Raw genomic sequence first — 16387 nt, forward strand, 5'->3', positions numbered from 1 at the left:
CGCTTCATGTCTTGCAAATGCCTTGGCATAAAAATGAAGCTGCAAGTGGTTGAAAATGGCTATTGAGAAGATGCGAGAATGATCTGAATCTTAATTACACAAGCGAAGAGTAGAAGTGAGAGTATAGACGGGCATCACTGAGAGAGAAAGAAATAACGAGCAGCTGGAATGAAGGGATGAATTCATGATTTGTAAATGGATGGAGGGCTTCTGGTCAAGCTCCTTTCATTACAGCTGGGATGAATATAAATGTGTGTGCATACAGGGATGTGTTCATTATGTTTTTGGCTTTTTTTTGTGTGTTACTATGTGTTGGTGCCTATGTGTGCTTTTAGGCTGTGCATTGTTTTGGGAGGGTGAGCTGCACCGCTTTGGTAGCTGTCTGCAGCAAAGGGATTAGAGAGGTGGCACCACTGAAATGTAGCTGATCTATTTGAGCGCGTGTGCATGTTGGTGTTTTTCTGTGGTTGTATCAGCTGTGAATTGTGTGTGTTGCAAGTCTGAAAGGGAATTGGATCAGATTACAAAAAGTCTTGGCACCAGATTAACTCCAATCCCCACAAGAGAAGAGGGGAAAAATGAGCTGTAGTTAAAGCGAACAGCATAGCGATGTTTAGATGAGGTGTAGAGTGTGACGTATTGTACGATTTATGTAATATTTGCTCCGTGAATCAACTGTGCATTGAAGGTTTGCGTGTCAGCTTATTTTCACATTTTGATTCCCTCATATTATACAAAATGCTGAAAGTGTAGCCTGTATGAGCTTTCATGACATCGACTGTTTCACTGCTTTCAAAATGAGCCTGATGGCAGGACACCTGGGGTTTACTGAAAATTAAGATCAGTGTCATTTAGGAAACAAACCAGTGTTTTACGCCTTTTGCCGTTTAGCAAGTGCTGGACGCTTAGCATATATTTCTGAGAAGAGAACACTTCAGTGCTGCTCCGTAGCGTTGCAAGTTTGAAATTTCCAGACCTCCCAAATATTTAAACGCAGTAGATTATGCTCATTATGTTGGATGTTTTACATCAGAGTTGACTTCTGAATAACCGAACTACAGTACATTTTCTCAAATCTTTTCTTTTGCATCTTTTAGCAAACCTATGTGTATTTATAGTTTATTTACTTTTATTTTATTAACTGTGCTGTATTTTATGATTTTAATCTGCGGAATGAACAATGGACGTGAGTGTATTTGTATGCTACTGAAACATAAGCTCTGATTCAGTTTCACTTTACAATGTTAAGTACACCGAATATAAAGGAATCAATCTTTTCTATTCAGGAAAGTTCTGTTCAGGACGTCGACTAAACGTAACGCTAGTACGCTAGTTTTATCCTTTATTTGATGGAACAGTGGAAAAAAGGAAAGCTCAGACTGGGGAAACATACTCTGCGTTAGCTTTACGGCATATGGTCATATGGCTCCCATTCGCAACCCTTTGAACTAAACTGCAGCCCCTGAATTAATCCCACTACTTGTCAGTAAATTTACGAGCAATACACAACAATGTCACCAGACTCACCCATTTAAAGAATCAGTACCATCGATTGTGTGATTGATTTGTTTTGCTAGCTTTGCAATGTGCTGCACATCACACATGCAGCTTAGGAGCTTTGTAGCACATTACTATGACTGTCCCTGGGCATTTCATGACCCAGCATGTGTCGATGTCAGTCTGGTGGTTATGGAACATTGGGAGATGGCAGGGGATTGGAAGGATTTGTGTGCAGTGAATTATCAATATTGTTCCTCTGAGGATTTGCATGTTGAGACACCAATCTGGCAGTGACAACCTTGAGACAATCATTTCTTGTTTTTTAGTCTGAGTGAGTCTGCAGACCTGGTGACAGTGGAGAGTGTTTGTGTGTATATGTTGTGGTGGAATTTAGGAGGATTTTTTTTACTTTTTTCAGGCTGAGTTTGAGGGCTTAATGTAATTGAAAATCTAAGAAATAAATCTTGAAAGCTCTCTTTCTCTATCCCTTCTCTCCATGACTAATCCTAAGCTAGGTTCCTGATTTTTAGTTCAAAGATGAACAGTATTGTTATGCCTTGCACCAGCCTTCATCTGCCAGCATTTTTGTGTGCATGTGCCTGCGCGTTCGTGCGCGTGCATGTCCTTGCAGAAATCAAACGGCAGTAGGCTTCAAAATAAAGTGGGGGCACCACACATAATAGACATTTCTGAAGAGACGTATTTTCTTTTTTTTCCTTTTTTTGATGAGACCAGCTGAACCCAATATTTCTTGGATATGTCAAAAAAAAACCTTCCTGAAAATTGGCAGTGTGCAGTAGATTTGCAGGATTTGGTGCTAGAAACCGTCTCTTTGCAAGTGCCTATTTTGTTCAACAGCTACAATAGTATTTTGACACAAATCTTTGTTTTAATTAGGAATTTGGATATTAACAGTCCCATACACACTGACGATAGCCCCCCCCCCCCCACCCCCTTTTTTTTTTTTCTGCTGTTGGGATACCGGCAGCCTAGTGAGCCTTTCTGATAGGTGACAGACCATTTATGCTGTTGTCGTAAGCAAATATAAAAATAAACCTAACAAAGTACTTTAGATGTGTAAACCTAGCGAAATGCACACAGAAGCAGACACAATCTGTGAGAAAAGCAAAGTACCTGGACGGGTCTTGACGTCGTCATAGTGGAATCATTTGTACTGCCTCCCAGTTCATGTTTAACTGTTCGTATCGTCCATTCAGGAGTGAATCGGGTGATAACTGTCTAGCAGCATGCAGAGGTGGTGGCAGTGTTCAAAGAACCGATATAAAGGAAAAACACAACTGATTGCGACCGTTTAGTCGGCTGATGAAGTCCTTCGATCGGGTTTGTTTATTCTACACAAAGTGAGCGCTGAACTCAGCCACCCTGTGTGGACTAGAAAAGTTAATAACAAATTGCTCAAAGATAAATTGGTTTCAAAAACAAGAGATCAGTGACATCACCTCTATATAAAGCTTAGAGGCAGAAGGTAAAAGATGAGTCGGCGTGCAGGGCCATCAGAAGACACGTGACTGTGAAAAAGTACTGTACCAAGCAAACATAACAGCTGATCTGAAAGCTGTTGACTTTTTGGGGTTACAGAAGATGATCATTAAAAACTGTGTTGTGCAAAAGTCTTAATCCAGCCCTCCTTCTGTTTCTAAGGAGACAGACTTTCTTCTAATATTTCTGGCTTTCTGAAGGTTTTTTTTCTTGAACTTTGGCTGCTGCTTCTCTCATTTTCAGTCCAGTCCTCGCATCTGACCATTTATAGAGGAAGTTTTTTCTTTCCTTTTTTAAAGCCACTTAACACTGACCTGTGAATCATTCAGACATAAAACGGCATTTAACTCTAGCCAAACCAGTGCTGTCTCTACACACAACAAATTTTAAATGATATCTTTAGGTACTTTGTTACGTGCATTTTGTCACAAAAACAGTTCATTAAGTGTTGTCCCCATTAAATTAATCTTAAACTTAAGAACGTACGTGTGTCTGTGTGTATTGTCGTTTAATAAAAAAGACTGTTCAAGTGGAGGACAAATGTGTCACGACTTAAAAACAACTCTTTACAACAGATGAGCAGTTTCTGGAAGTCATGTCCTTAAGAAACAGGAAAAAGTCAAACTGCCAGGTAATATAGTTTATCGTCTACTGTTGACAAGTTTCATCGGAAGTGCTCTTAATAGGATGACTGCCAAGAAGCCTTTATTAAGAGAAACGAGGAGAGGATGAGGTATGCCAAATTGCACAAGCACTGCAATGAAAAGCTAGCTGTCATCATTGGAGGAAGATATGTTGAGTTTTTGTCACAATCATTATTGTAAGACATGGAAAAAGTGAGATTCAACTAGAAAAACATGGATAAAGATAAAGCGATGCTAATGATTGTGACCACTGTTTATTTTCTAGAGTTTGTTGGGCTTATAGATCACCAGCAGACTGTGTCCTATAATATATTCCATGGAAATATTTGCCATATTTTATTGTCAAGTGGTTTTATTAAAATAAGGTGGCTTTAGCAATTAGTCATTGTATTGTATCAAGCAGCCGTTCCCAATCCCGGGCCATGGCTGGTACTGGTCCGTGAGTGGTTTGGTGTCGGGCCGCGAGATTTGAGGCTCGGGTGTAAAATTTATGGTTTTTGGGGTTTTTATCCTTTTATCCTTTTCCTGGCTCTCTTCCCGTGTTGTAGTAGTCTTATTTTGAAAGAAATATTTACGCGTTACCATGGCGACCATAGAGGAATAAGGGGCAGAGAGGAGGCTCTTGGCGCATTTCAGGAGGACGCTGCTAATAAAGTTACACAATTACACTAAATTCATGTTTATTGTATTTACCAAATACCACAGTTTGTCTAGGCCGTCATGGTTTGGTGTGTAACTGGTAAAGGTCGAGCTGCTTCTTTCACGATATTGGTTTCATTTTTTACTTTTTTGCCCCCCTTGGATATGATCAAGGTGTTTGGGGCTTCAGTGGGTACTGTGCGTCTGCCAAAGATGACAAGTTCCTGCTGAGTTTAAATTTTGACTTCTTGTTACCAAGTTGTAAATGATTTCAAGGTAAAGTATGTGTAGAGAGGGTAACCAGGGATACGGGCCTCCATCATTTAAGTTTTCTGCTATTTTACCTCTGAATACTTCCTCTAATCTACTTTCACTCTGTCCTGTTTCCACCGTCTCTGAACACTTCCCCCGTCTGTCTTTGTCCTCATTTGATCATCCATCAGTTTTAACTCCAACTCCCCTCCCTCCTTCATCCATTGACACTCAGCACCACGAATCGTTCTTAATGCATTTTGTTTCACACGCTGACTCCGTCTACCTCGTACAATACCTGCTATCCATCTCTGTCACTTTTTATTCAAAGCTATACACCAGTGTCCATTCATCAGTGCTGGGATCATTTAAGCAGAATCAAACACTTGCAGCAGGGAGCTAAATGTGTAAATGCTCCTTATGCTTTTTACAGATGCTTAAAGAAATGTGTGCGCATGCTTTCATGTGCATGCTGGTGACCTCTCCTTGTGCAGTTCATTGACTTGGCTGCCAGACCTTATAAAACGGTGACCGCTCAATCTGTTAGATTGGCTGCTACTTCACTGACTCACTGTGTGAGCGCAGGGGGGAAAAAAACACCAGTGCAATATGGAGTCACACACACTGGTACAGTACATGTGGGAATCTGTGTGCACTTGAAGTCAATGGAGGTGTGTGTTTACATGTCTGTTTGAAGGCTGCAGTGTGCTTTCTCATCTCTTTCCATGAGAATTCATCTATTAAGTCTTGGATCAAATAACTGGCTTCATGCAGGAGGTTGAAGCAAAGGTGAATAAAGCTAAAAAATGGCATTCTGGCAATGTGTGTCCACAAAGTAGCCCAGCAGTTGTGCCATCACCAGAGATCAGGACATATAGCTAGTATGCACACATGTTTGCATGTGTTTAACATTGTAAGTTTTCTCTGTGCTTGTGAATGCTTTGAGTCAGTTTTTTGGTAGAATTTGCAAGGTACTTTCATAAATAGGTCTTTTTTTTTTTCTTTGAGAAGAAATCACTACTTTCTGAATTTTGTATTTTTATTTTATTTTTTTCAGTCAGTATTTGATGCATGAATTTGCATGTGAGTCTGCATATTATACACCTGATCTGTTTACTTGTGAGATGAGTTTTCTGGGGGCTGATGCAACTCTACAAGTTTTGGGATTAATAAGACATTTTAAGCAGGTGTTATTTTACTCAAATGGACAGTTTGATTACAGACCCATGTGCTAGCCTGGTTTTATTTTTCACTCTAACTGCGTTTCCACAACAGCGATGCTCTGTTCAAGTCTTATTTAGTTGCCAGAGTCTAATTGCTGCAATTTAGCTTAGGGCCATCTTTGTCTCTGCAATCAATCTCCGTCTTTTCCTCTGCCCGTTTGAATGTCTTAACATTTATGATCGCCAAATGGAAAGCAAAGCAATCCTGAAGGCAGCTGGTTTAACAATTAAGAACTAAACAAGCATGTTTGTTTAAATACAGGAGAGAAGCAATTTAGGTCCTTAATTTCTCTTGGTGAATTCATCCTAGTCTGATTTAAATAAAAAGCTCAACACTACAAAACAAGATTTGCTTTTCTCTGGTTTGTTTGGACATTTGATTACTTGTGGCCTTTAAATTTTATTCTAACATTTGCGTTTTGCTTTTTACGTTTCTCAAATGCGGTAGATTTCAAATAATGACAAAGCTTTGATTATAGGAATAATCACTGAGATGTTATCTGGGGAACTTGGGCTGGTCTGATTGTTGGTGTACCAACCAATCACATTGCTTTGCTCACATCAGGATTGTAATTTGTGTAAATCTGCCCAGTCTTGAAATTATGGGCACGATAATAAAGGTTATTTATGTAGCATTTATATTCCAATTACACTCTGTATGCAGCTCCCACTGGGTGAAATTAAACTGGTGCTGAGACAATCCAAAGTGGGAGTTTGAAAGATGAATGAATGGAAAGCGCTCGTATTGGCCTGCTAACATGCTAATTTCCATCAGAGGTGTGTTACTCTGAGAGCAGCGATGTACAGCTTTGAGCAGGAAAGCATTTGGAGTCGTGCAATTTCAAAGAATACCAATTACACAAGGTGATTATATAGTTAGATTTTGTTTGGGACAGTTACGATCGGGTGCCAGACTAGTTTCTTTTAGACAGTCATTCCAAAAACTCTAAGGAAGAAACATGAACTATAATAAACAACTAGTTCAAAAAACTGCAAATCCTGCTTGACATTAAAATCAAAGTGGAAATTGAAAAGAACCAGTTGGTGATTCTCCTTAGTGCCTTTTGTTTTCTGGACAATAAGGTTAAAATGCAATTTTCCATAAAACAAAGCAATTTTATATGGTGGATTTCATAGTTCTGATTAATAGAACATCATAACTGTGCCAAAAAGAGAATATTTGTTGGCTGACTATGTGGAAGTCGTGAGATGTAGTTTGCACTTTCTTTTTCTTTTTTTTTTGAAGGCTGTTGTTAGAAAGTGAGTCACATTAAGACGAAATGTCAAAACCTATTCATCATTAATGACCTATGTGCCTCCAAGGTGCAGTATAAAATCAACATGTTTGTGATCTGCTGAACTGGTAGCTCCATTGTTATACTTTTGCTTCCATGCACTGCACAGGGTTGACTCCACCTGATGTGCACTGTTGTGTGTTCGTTGGTGACGCTACTTCGATGTAGCAGGGGTCTAGCCCTTCAGAACATTGAGACCCACAACGACTAATCAGAAATGGCTTTGCAACACAACAAAAAACAACAAAAACCCAGGGTGTTAAATCATCCTTAGGACTTCTCAGTTTCCAATCTGTTCAGCTGTCAGTGGTATATGCCAGAAGAAGCCCAGCTCGGGGCGGCACTATGGTGCCCACAGGACCCAAAGGTGTCCCTCCAGGTGCTAAACACAACAGGACAATTACTAGATTGCTTGACCATAGCCTGTAGGGTCAGACTTGTGTGAGTGTGAGAGATTTTAGATGCGTAGCTGTATTAGATCCTGGTCTTTTACACTTCTTATTTAACCATCATCCCTTATTTTCTTCATATAAACTTCTCAGACATCTTAATTGAAGATCCCCTTTCCAGTAGAAAGTAGTGATGGGAAAGCAAACTTAATACATTGGCAGTGAGCAGTTATCTGACCCAATGCACAACCAATATTTGTGGAGCTTTTGATGCTATGTGTCTCTCTCTATGGATCCAATCTATCATTTTGGGTGTGGAGGTGTTAATATGTAATAAGCCCAGGGTGGAGTCTGTAATTAGCTCACAGTTTGTCATTTGCCCGTTCACATGCAAATGTTGGATCGGCTATAAAAGGAGACGCGAGTTTCCCTGCTATGCCCAAGGGCGCTTGGAATAGAGTATGTGGGCAGTACCTGAGCCACAGCTACCCCTTTGTCCACCCCTATTATGCTCTGTTTATGATTTCCTTGTGGCACTTCTACACTGTGCACATCATTTAAAGGACATTTCAAGATCTCATCCCCAACAGCATCGACACATTGGCGGTATAAAGTACACGACAAGGGTTGTGATTATAATTACAGTGTAGTAGATGAAAGGTGGTAGAGAAAATGGTGTTTGAGATTGAAATAAATCCCTCTTGATTAATGACCTGATTTTGCATTAAGGAAAGATGAAAACTGCCCTAACTTACTTGTTACACTCTAAACAAGTAATGAGGCTGATTCTTTGTGCTTTTATGTAGTCATGTTTGCCTGAAGAGAGTAAGAAGGCCTTTTGTTTTTCTCCTTCATGGCTCAACAGGATGAGTGGGTTTACCTGCTTGATTGTTTACACAACTAATGCTACCAGTACAACTTGGATAATTAAGAGCTATAAAATTGCTCTGATGTGATCTTTTCTTGCTGCAGGTTGGATACGAGAATGCAGGAACTGTGGAGTTCTTGGTGGATAAACACGGCAAACACTACTTCATAGAGGTGAACTCCAGACTGCAGGTTGAACATACGGTCACCGAAGAAATCACAGAGTGAGTAGAAGTTCACCTTTTGTAGATGCTGGGGTCGTTGCATTTTGCATGTGTTTCTTTGGGGTGATTGGTCCATAGACGGGGATTCTCTAGGACCTGCCGATATGCTAAAAAAATCAGGTTGTTGGTTGTGTTTTCTTAATTGTTGAAAAATAAATAAATCAGTGGCTGTCTTGCAAGCTGCACAGAATGCAAAGCTGGGTCACTACTTCAGTCTAGACCTACATCTGTTTAGATAAAGAGAGAAAGTCTTGGTGCTTAATAAATGTACAGTCATGAAAAAATAATTCTCAGTCCTGTAAGAAGCTAAATATACTCTTACTGCTTCTGTAGGTATTAAGAGGATGAGCAGCAGCGAGGTTCTACTAATTAACTGCTCTTGATTAACTGATCAGCAGCAGGTGTGAGCACACCTATAAAAGCAGGTTTTGGCAGTTTGCTGGGGTGTAAACTCGATGTCAATATCTTCTCACGGGTAAATGTCCCAGCACCCTAAGATCAGACCATTCAATCCTTAAAAATTAAAATAAATTAATAAATTCTTAATGGCATGTTTGGTAAAAAACAAACACCTCAAACTGTCAAGCACGGTTGTGGAAGGGTGGTACTTTTGGCTTGTTTGCAGCTATAGGACCTGGGCAGCTTGCAGTCAATGAGCCAGCTTCTCTGTGTATCAAAGTATTCAAGAGTCACATATGAGGCAATCTAATAGCTACTGTAACTGGGTATTTCAATGGAACAGTGAGCATAGCAGCAAATAAGAATGGCTGTACAGTCAAGGCGTTGCTGTGGTCCAGACCGCGAGCTGCTTAAAATGCTGTGGTAAGAAAAAAACATATGTTGTGCATATGTTATATAAGTAGGTAATAATAATAATAATAATAATACTACATCATGTGAGCATCCAAATATTTAAAGAATGTTTAATCTTCGTCAGGTTTTTTTGTAGGAATAATCAAGCTTCACTTTTGGCAGCATCAATGTAAAAAGCTTCCTGCTCTGAAAATTGTCTCAGGTAAAGGCAGTGAATGTTAGAGGTACATGGAAGAGGAGTGGAGTTTTAAGTACATGAGGAGGCAAAAATGGTCAAAAAGCAAGAAAGAGGGTGAAATGGACAAGACAGAGAAAGAGGAGATTGACAGAAAGCTGACAAGTACAAAGAGATGGCTGCAAGACAGAGGTGATTAAGAAAGAAGAGGACCTGAGCAGGTGGAAGCAGTGAAGAGAGAAGCTGCAAGATGAGGTCAGAGGAGGGTCGAGAGACAACAAGTTTAAATGGGACAGGAGAGAATGAGAGGATAATGAAAGCTATAAATAGCATTCTGCTCTACTGATGACCTGTGAGATTTGCTCAGCTGAAACAACACAGATGAGACACAACATAAGACACAAATGCCAGATAGGTACAGATCCATTGGCACTGGAGTTGCACAAAGACTGACAAATCTTGGTTTTAGCACTAATGTGTGTACACACAGAAAACTACAATTAGACTAATTAATGTAGGATTTTCTGCCTAATTTGCTGCATTAATAAACGGAGCTGACACACTAACCAGTGCTACTAACACTAAGTTATTGGCAGATGGTGGAAACAAAACATCTGCTGCACATGGCAAACACATGACTGACAACTTGATTTCTTTCTTCTTAATCAGTTTCCACACTCTTGTCTTGCATTAGCTTTTCCTTCTGTTGGTCTTGTTTTTTCTTAAAGGATTGAGGGATTTGCATTGCAGCACAGTTAATAAGCTCTGAGTGGAGGAAAAACATCAATAAATATTTGCTATGGTGATAATTTAGTCAAAGAACTACTAGCATTGGAAAGGTCTTCTGAAACCATTCATTACTCTGCGTTTAAGTGTGTGCCCTTAAATTGTAGGTAATTGCACTAATTATTCGAAAGACGACATTTAAGGTTCGGCATTTCTTATCAGTCCAGATTTTGGTCGTTTAAAGAGAAGTTTGCGTTCAGGGTTGTCTGACTAGGTGAGAGCTTGCTTTATTCAAACCAGAAATGTATCAAGAAGTCTTGTGCCTAAAACTTGGAGCCAGAAAGACTTGAAAGCCACTTTATTAGGTACAAGTTGATAGTTGTACCTAAAAGACGGTCCACTTTCAGTGGTGCTTTATCTTGCTGGAAATCAACAGATGTGTACACTGTATTAAAGGGATCGATGTGATCAGCAACATGTGTGCAGTTTTTGGTGAGCCTGTATTATATCCTTAGTTTCTTGTTTGAGCAAACAGGAGTGGCACCTGGTGTGGGCTTCTGCTGCTGAAGGCCATCAGCTTTAAGGTTTAACGTTTGTTCGGAGATGGCCTACGGGCTTCCAATCAGCTTGAAGCAGTCTGGCCATTCTCCTCTGATTTCTGGCATCAAAAAGGCATTTCTACAGAACTGCTGCTCTCTAGATATTCCCTCGTTTTCTGACCATTCTCTGTAAATCATAGAGCGATTTGTTTAGAAAAATCCCAGTAAAGTCAGTCAGCAGCTGCTGCTCAGTGAAATTCAGAAGGCCATCACGACTGTGTCAACATGCCTAAATGCATTGAGTTGCTGCCATGTGATTGGCTGATTAGATATTTGCTTTAACGAGGAGTTGAACAGGTGTTCCTGGAAAAAGTGGCTGAGTGTATTGCCTTGCCAGTGCCCCTAAGAGGTACAGTTTATTGATTTAAGCCCCTGGATATCCCGTGCCCACACATGCAACATGTTTCGATATTCTTCCATGGACTTGAAGTGGGCCATGTAGTTTTCAAACCCTGTGTGTGTGCAGATTGTTCATCATTAAGTCCTATCAAAAATGTCAAATAGTTTATTTTCAAAAGCGCTTTGCTTTTTTCTTTCCCCCCCTTCCCTGCCTTGGCTAAGCTTAATAGTTTATAGTGTTGTAAATAACTGTAATTGTGCGAAACAAAGGCAGTAACCTTCAGAGGTAAAAAATGAAGCCGCTGTGGAATAGCCATGTCCTTAAATATTCAGTGAGTCATTTCCCAGGCTCTCACATTAAAAATGCCAAGTGTAACAACAGAATTAAATGTTCCATGTATAGCTTTTAAGAGGTTTTGGTCTCCAGCTAGCTTCTCTCTGCATTCACAGCTTTATGGTGGGTCATTTTATGACTCTGGTGTTTTTAAATGGTTTATTATGTGCTTGTTATTGCCCTTATATTTGCATTATTAGGGGTGCAGATGCTTTGGCTTTGCACACGTTGGTAATTTGAGTTACTGAACTGGGCACGTTGGCGGTGTTGGTGTCTTTTGGACTTGAAGTGCAGAGATGTGGTTAGTGTGTCAATAATTGAAACGATTCGTTTGCAGCATGTACATACCAGAAAGAAAAGATGGCAAACATGGGTCTGCTCATAAGAACACTGAAACAAAAACTGCTCAACATAAGACTGATGCACTAATATTAGAAACATTCCTACTGTGCAAAAGGCACCAAAAACCTTTGAGTTTACATAAACATATCTTTAATGTGTTATCTTTTTAAACAAACCAATTCTTAGATCCTGATCTGCTTTTTTCTCCTTTAGTCATGTCGCCGTATGAATGATAGAAACTAAGCAGAGCTATACTGGGATAGTCTTTAGGAAGCAATAATGTTAGAATAAGATGGCATGTATATAATAAGTCGTGCATTTCATATTTGAGGAGCAGATATTGCCGTGATGTAAACACGTACTGCTGTACTGCTATTGAGTGCCGTGCCAAGTCCAATATATTTGAAACTGGAAAGGGACGCCAAAGAACTGTGGCAATATCATACTAACATTTCATCTGCTTTCAACTCAACAAGGACGTCTGTATTATTGCATCATTCTGCATTATTTGTGAACACCAGATATGAGCAATACTTCTACATTGTATATCCATGTTTTTTTTTTTATCCCGTTATTTCACTGCAGCCTCATCCACCTGTCCCCTGCTTGTATCAGCAAGACAGTAAACTGACACAGTCATTCTCATGTATTACGGATCCCCTCTTATCCGTCCTTGCAGCAGTTTGTCATATTTTGTTCATCCTGCAGAGAAAACCCCATATAGCTGAGGTAATTTGACATTTTGGGGAATTGGGGTCATTTGAATTGGCAGGAGTGCAGTAATTACTTGAATCTGGGCAGCTCTCCCTGTGAAACGTGTCTGAAAGTTTCAGCTGTCACACGCACAGCTTTCATTTCAGGTTTAGCTCAAAGCAGCCAGGGTAGGGTTACTCCCGATGACGGCTGGAAAGAGAACAGTGCCTGAAAAGGTGAAGTTCAGTGTATATTCGTCTTAATTGTAGAGGAAATGTACTTTCGAGACTAACATTGCATTTGCGCGCAAACGACAAGTGAAAACTGTATTAGGGCTTTACTGCGTCCATTCATCTTTGAGCTCTCCGTTTCACTTGACTGCACTTCCAACCTGAGGTGTGAGCACATTAGTTCTTGTTTTCATGCGAAATGCACTCTTATTAACAGACTTGTCAGGGAAATATTTTACCAAGTTCTGAAACTCTCTGCTGAACTCGCCGTTCATTCCCCCGCGCTCTTCCAACATTGTTTTTCACCACTTTAATATCTTCAGTTTAATTCATTCTGTATTCTCTGTTCAATTTAGCTTTCTCCAACCTGGCTGCAGCGGAGTCCTAGTTTAATTTTATACCTTAATCCTCCCTCTGCACGCTCATTCAAAACATTTATGTACGTCCGATGGTCACCATGCCAGTAAGCCTACAATCATGTAATTGGATTATCTCCCTTAAATTAGTCATTCTTACTCCACATCTTTATTCCTTATCTCTTCTGTTTGATGTCTGTCACTTTTTGGGTTTTCTAGTTTTCCTCTTTCTGTCGTGTATGTGTGGATTACTGGATGTCCATTATCACCTGTAATCCTTGGCAGGCTTTGCGGGAGTTGATGCTTCATGTAATGGTGCTCATATCATTTCCACTTAAAAACGGCAACATAAGTCCACAGGTGTGGGTTTCTCTTCGTGTATGTAGCTGGATAATGTGGAGAGTTGACAGGAGAGCAGGGTCCAAGAAGTGGCCTGCGGCTGGCTAAAACACAGGCTGCTGCAGTGTCCTTTTGGACTATGCTTCACCCTCAACCATTTGAACTCTTGTCATCCAGTGTAGTTGAAATTTGGCACCAAAAGTACAAGTAGAGTCAGTGGCTTCGAACAAAACAATAACTCTCCCGTGAATCTCTAGAGGTCTCCAAATGTTGGCTTTATCTCGCCTGAACTATCTAGCAGTAAAAATGTTTGTTGACATGAGGTTTGGAGCAGATTTTTCCTCTGTTGCCAGCAGCTATTTAAGAATTTTGGTTCTCAACATTGGGCTGATGTGGAGCTGGGTATTTGTATTTTGATTTTTAAATGTATGAAAACAGTCCCACAAGGCATACTGTGCCCAAATAACAGAGGGAGGCGGGGCTCACAAAAATCCACCTGAACACGGTGCTCCTCAAAGCCCACTCACTCCTCTTTAAAGGAAAAAAAGTACAACCTGCACATGTACATTTCTTATCTTCACTTTCCATCCACACGGGGATACTGGATAAGTAGAGTGCCACTACTTCACCTGACTGCAAACAGGAGTGATCAAACGTTATGCAGATCCCTTATTTCTATACATGTTAGTGTCTCCAGTGAGAAGCTAAGCTGGTAGTAATAGGATGCTATCTGCAGCGAGGGTTAATATAATACGTATACTTTCATGTATCAAAGTTGCCTCCATCTCTCTCTTTAATCCTCCATCGCCTCTTCCTCCATACCATTCTGCCTCTTCTGTCGCTCCTCCCTCAGGCTGTTCCCTTCATCTGTCTTTCCTCAACCAACTTGGCGCATTTATTTCTTGACCTCTGCCCATTTCTCCAGCCCTCCCTTCTCTTTGTCACACCATTGCCTCCTGTTCGCTCTTCCCGTCTCCCTGCACCATCCTTTCAGCCCTGTCAGTTCCTCCCTCCGTATCTACCGCTCTCTGTCAGAGCCGTGACTCCTTCTCTACCCCTCTCCTTGCTCTCCTCCCCCATATCCATCTCTTCTCTGTCATCCTCTCCTCTCATTCGTATTCACCTCAACATCCATTTTCATTCATCTCTCACCATCTCTGTCCTTAAGTTCACCTTTGCCTCATCCATTCTTTGTCCCTTTATGAACTTCTCCTTTTTTTTTTTTGTCCTCAGTCTCTCAGTCTGCTCTCTTATCCTGCTGTCTCATCACTCTGTACCTGCCTGTCTTTCTGGCTCCATTCATTCATGTACTAGTGCAGGCAGCAGACAACATGAAAGATGGTTAAAGAATAGCTTTGAAGTAATGAAGTGACATTGCAAAGGCAGCTTCACACATGATATACTAAGATGCAGCAGTTAACCTGGTATAAATGGCTGAAATCAGGCCTACACAGATGTCTTAAGCATCTTTTATTAAGTGTCTACAGATCTCAAGTCCAATGGAGGAAAAAAAACTTCCTGACCTCGAAAGTCAAAATCTCCAGTCTCATTTTGACTTTCACCTGGACAGACGTGCCACCAGGAAGCACTGATGAGCTGACCTCATACATCGTAGTTATGTGTGAATTTAGAAGTTTGCCAATAAAGGAAGGCGCCTGACATGAAGAGCTGTGGAAGTTGTAATCAGAATCTTCAATTTGACACTGAACTTTATGAGGAGGTGCTGTGGAGAGGACATAATTGCTCTCACATGCGACCTTTGGAAGAATGTTTAAAAGTCACTGGTTAAAATTTGGGCACACTCTTGCTCCCATATTCATAAAGCAGGTCATATATTGGGTGATTATCTATACTGTTTCGTGGGTCAGTGGTTTAGTTAATGCTACATAACTCCATGACAAATATTATGTAGTTAGTCAAGAAACTGAAGAAGTAAGGCCAGGGTTATATCTGCGGACACTACAGATGAATTGTTCTTCTACTCGGGCAGGAGTTTGCTAGCAGGGAAGAATCACTTGAGACCCATTAGCACATAGACCTCACATTGCAGGATGCCTTAACCAATCCAGTGAGACCAGCCCGAGTTCTGTCTCAGTACAAATGAGTGTAAAGACGTTTGCATTAAATAAGCAGTTCTGTACTGTGAGTTTCTTTTCCTGCATTGTCCACTTCCGATAAATCTGTGCAGGTGCAAACACAGTAAGTCTGTAAAGACAAATGGCAATGACACATCTGCTGATATCGCCACAAACCTTAGATTTTTCTTCTTAAACATTCTTCCTATGTTTCCATATGTCCTCCCGCTTGCTCTCCCATAACAGATGCTCTTTTCACTTCTCCTCCACCTTCTCTCCACATTGCTCTGATAGTAGTTGTCTTTTTTGGTTTTCCACAGCTCTGGCGTCTTGACAGGGTGGTGTCTTTTTGACTGAGAAGGCATCCTCTAACTTTTCGCTGCTGCTTTTGCTTTGCTCTTTCTCTCAGCAGTGGTAATGAGCACGTACACAAGTGTCAGTGAGGAGGCGGAATACCACAATCTGTAATCGGAATGAACACACTCGCTCACTTGCACCTCACTCTCATTCATAGATGCACACACAAATACGCCCCCGTAATGAAAGATTTTCAAGTCCAAAGGCATCAACGAAGACGTGCGCACACTCAGAAATACACAGGGAACATTGTGCAAATACCTATTCATCTGTGTTCCTGCTTTCCCGAATTCTTCAACAATGGAGGCAGTTCTGTCTGGGGTGTCTGCGTATGCGACAGACAAAATGTGAGATAAATGTAAGATACATTTTGCCTGGGAGGTATACCCTGTGTGTGAGAGACGCTCGTCTGTCTGAAAGGCACAAGTGTGTTTGTGAAAGACTGCGAGACCGCCTCTGCATTCAGCTCCAGCTCT

General features: G+C 40.7%; 1 protein-coding gene across 4 annotated transcripts in view; it reads left to right on the forward strand.

Moving 5' to 3' along the window:
• Positions 1-16387, forward strand: part of pcxb (pyruvate carboxylase b) — a 292624-nt gene that overhangs the window by 57244 nt on the left and 218993 nt on the right. For all 4 annotated transcript variants that reach the window (XM_026161745.2, XM_080299926.1, XM_026161746.2 and 1 more), the window contains exon 10: positions 8415-8533. In XM_026161745.2, coding sequence (XP_026017530.1) covers positions 8415-8533 — 119 coding nt within the window. The remainder of the gene's footprint in view (positions 1-8414; positions 8534-16387) is intronic.

This window comes from Astatotilapia calliptera, chromosome 3, assembly GCF_964374335.1.
Source record: "Astatotilapia calliptera chromosome 3, fAstCal68.1, whole genome shotgun sequence".
NCBI lineage: Eukaryota > Metazoa > Chordata > Actinopteri > Cichliformes > Cichlidae > Astatotilapia > Astatotilapia calliptera.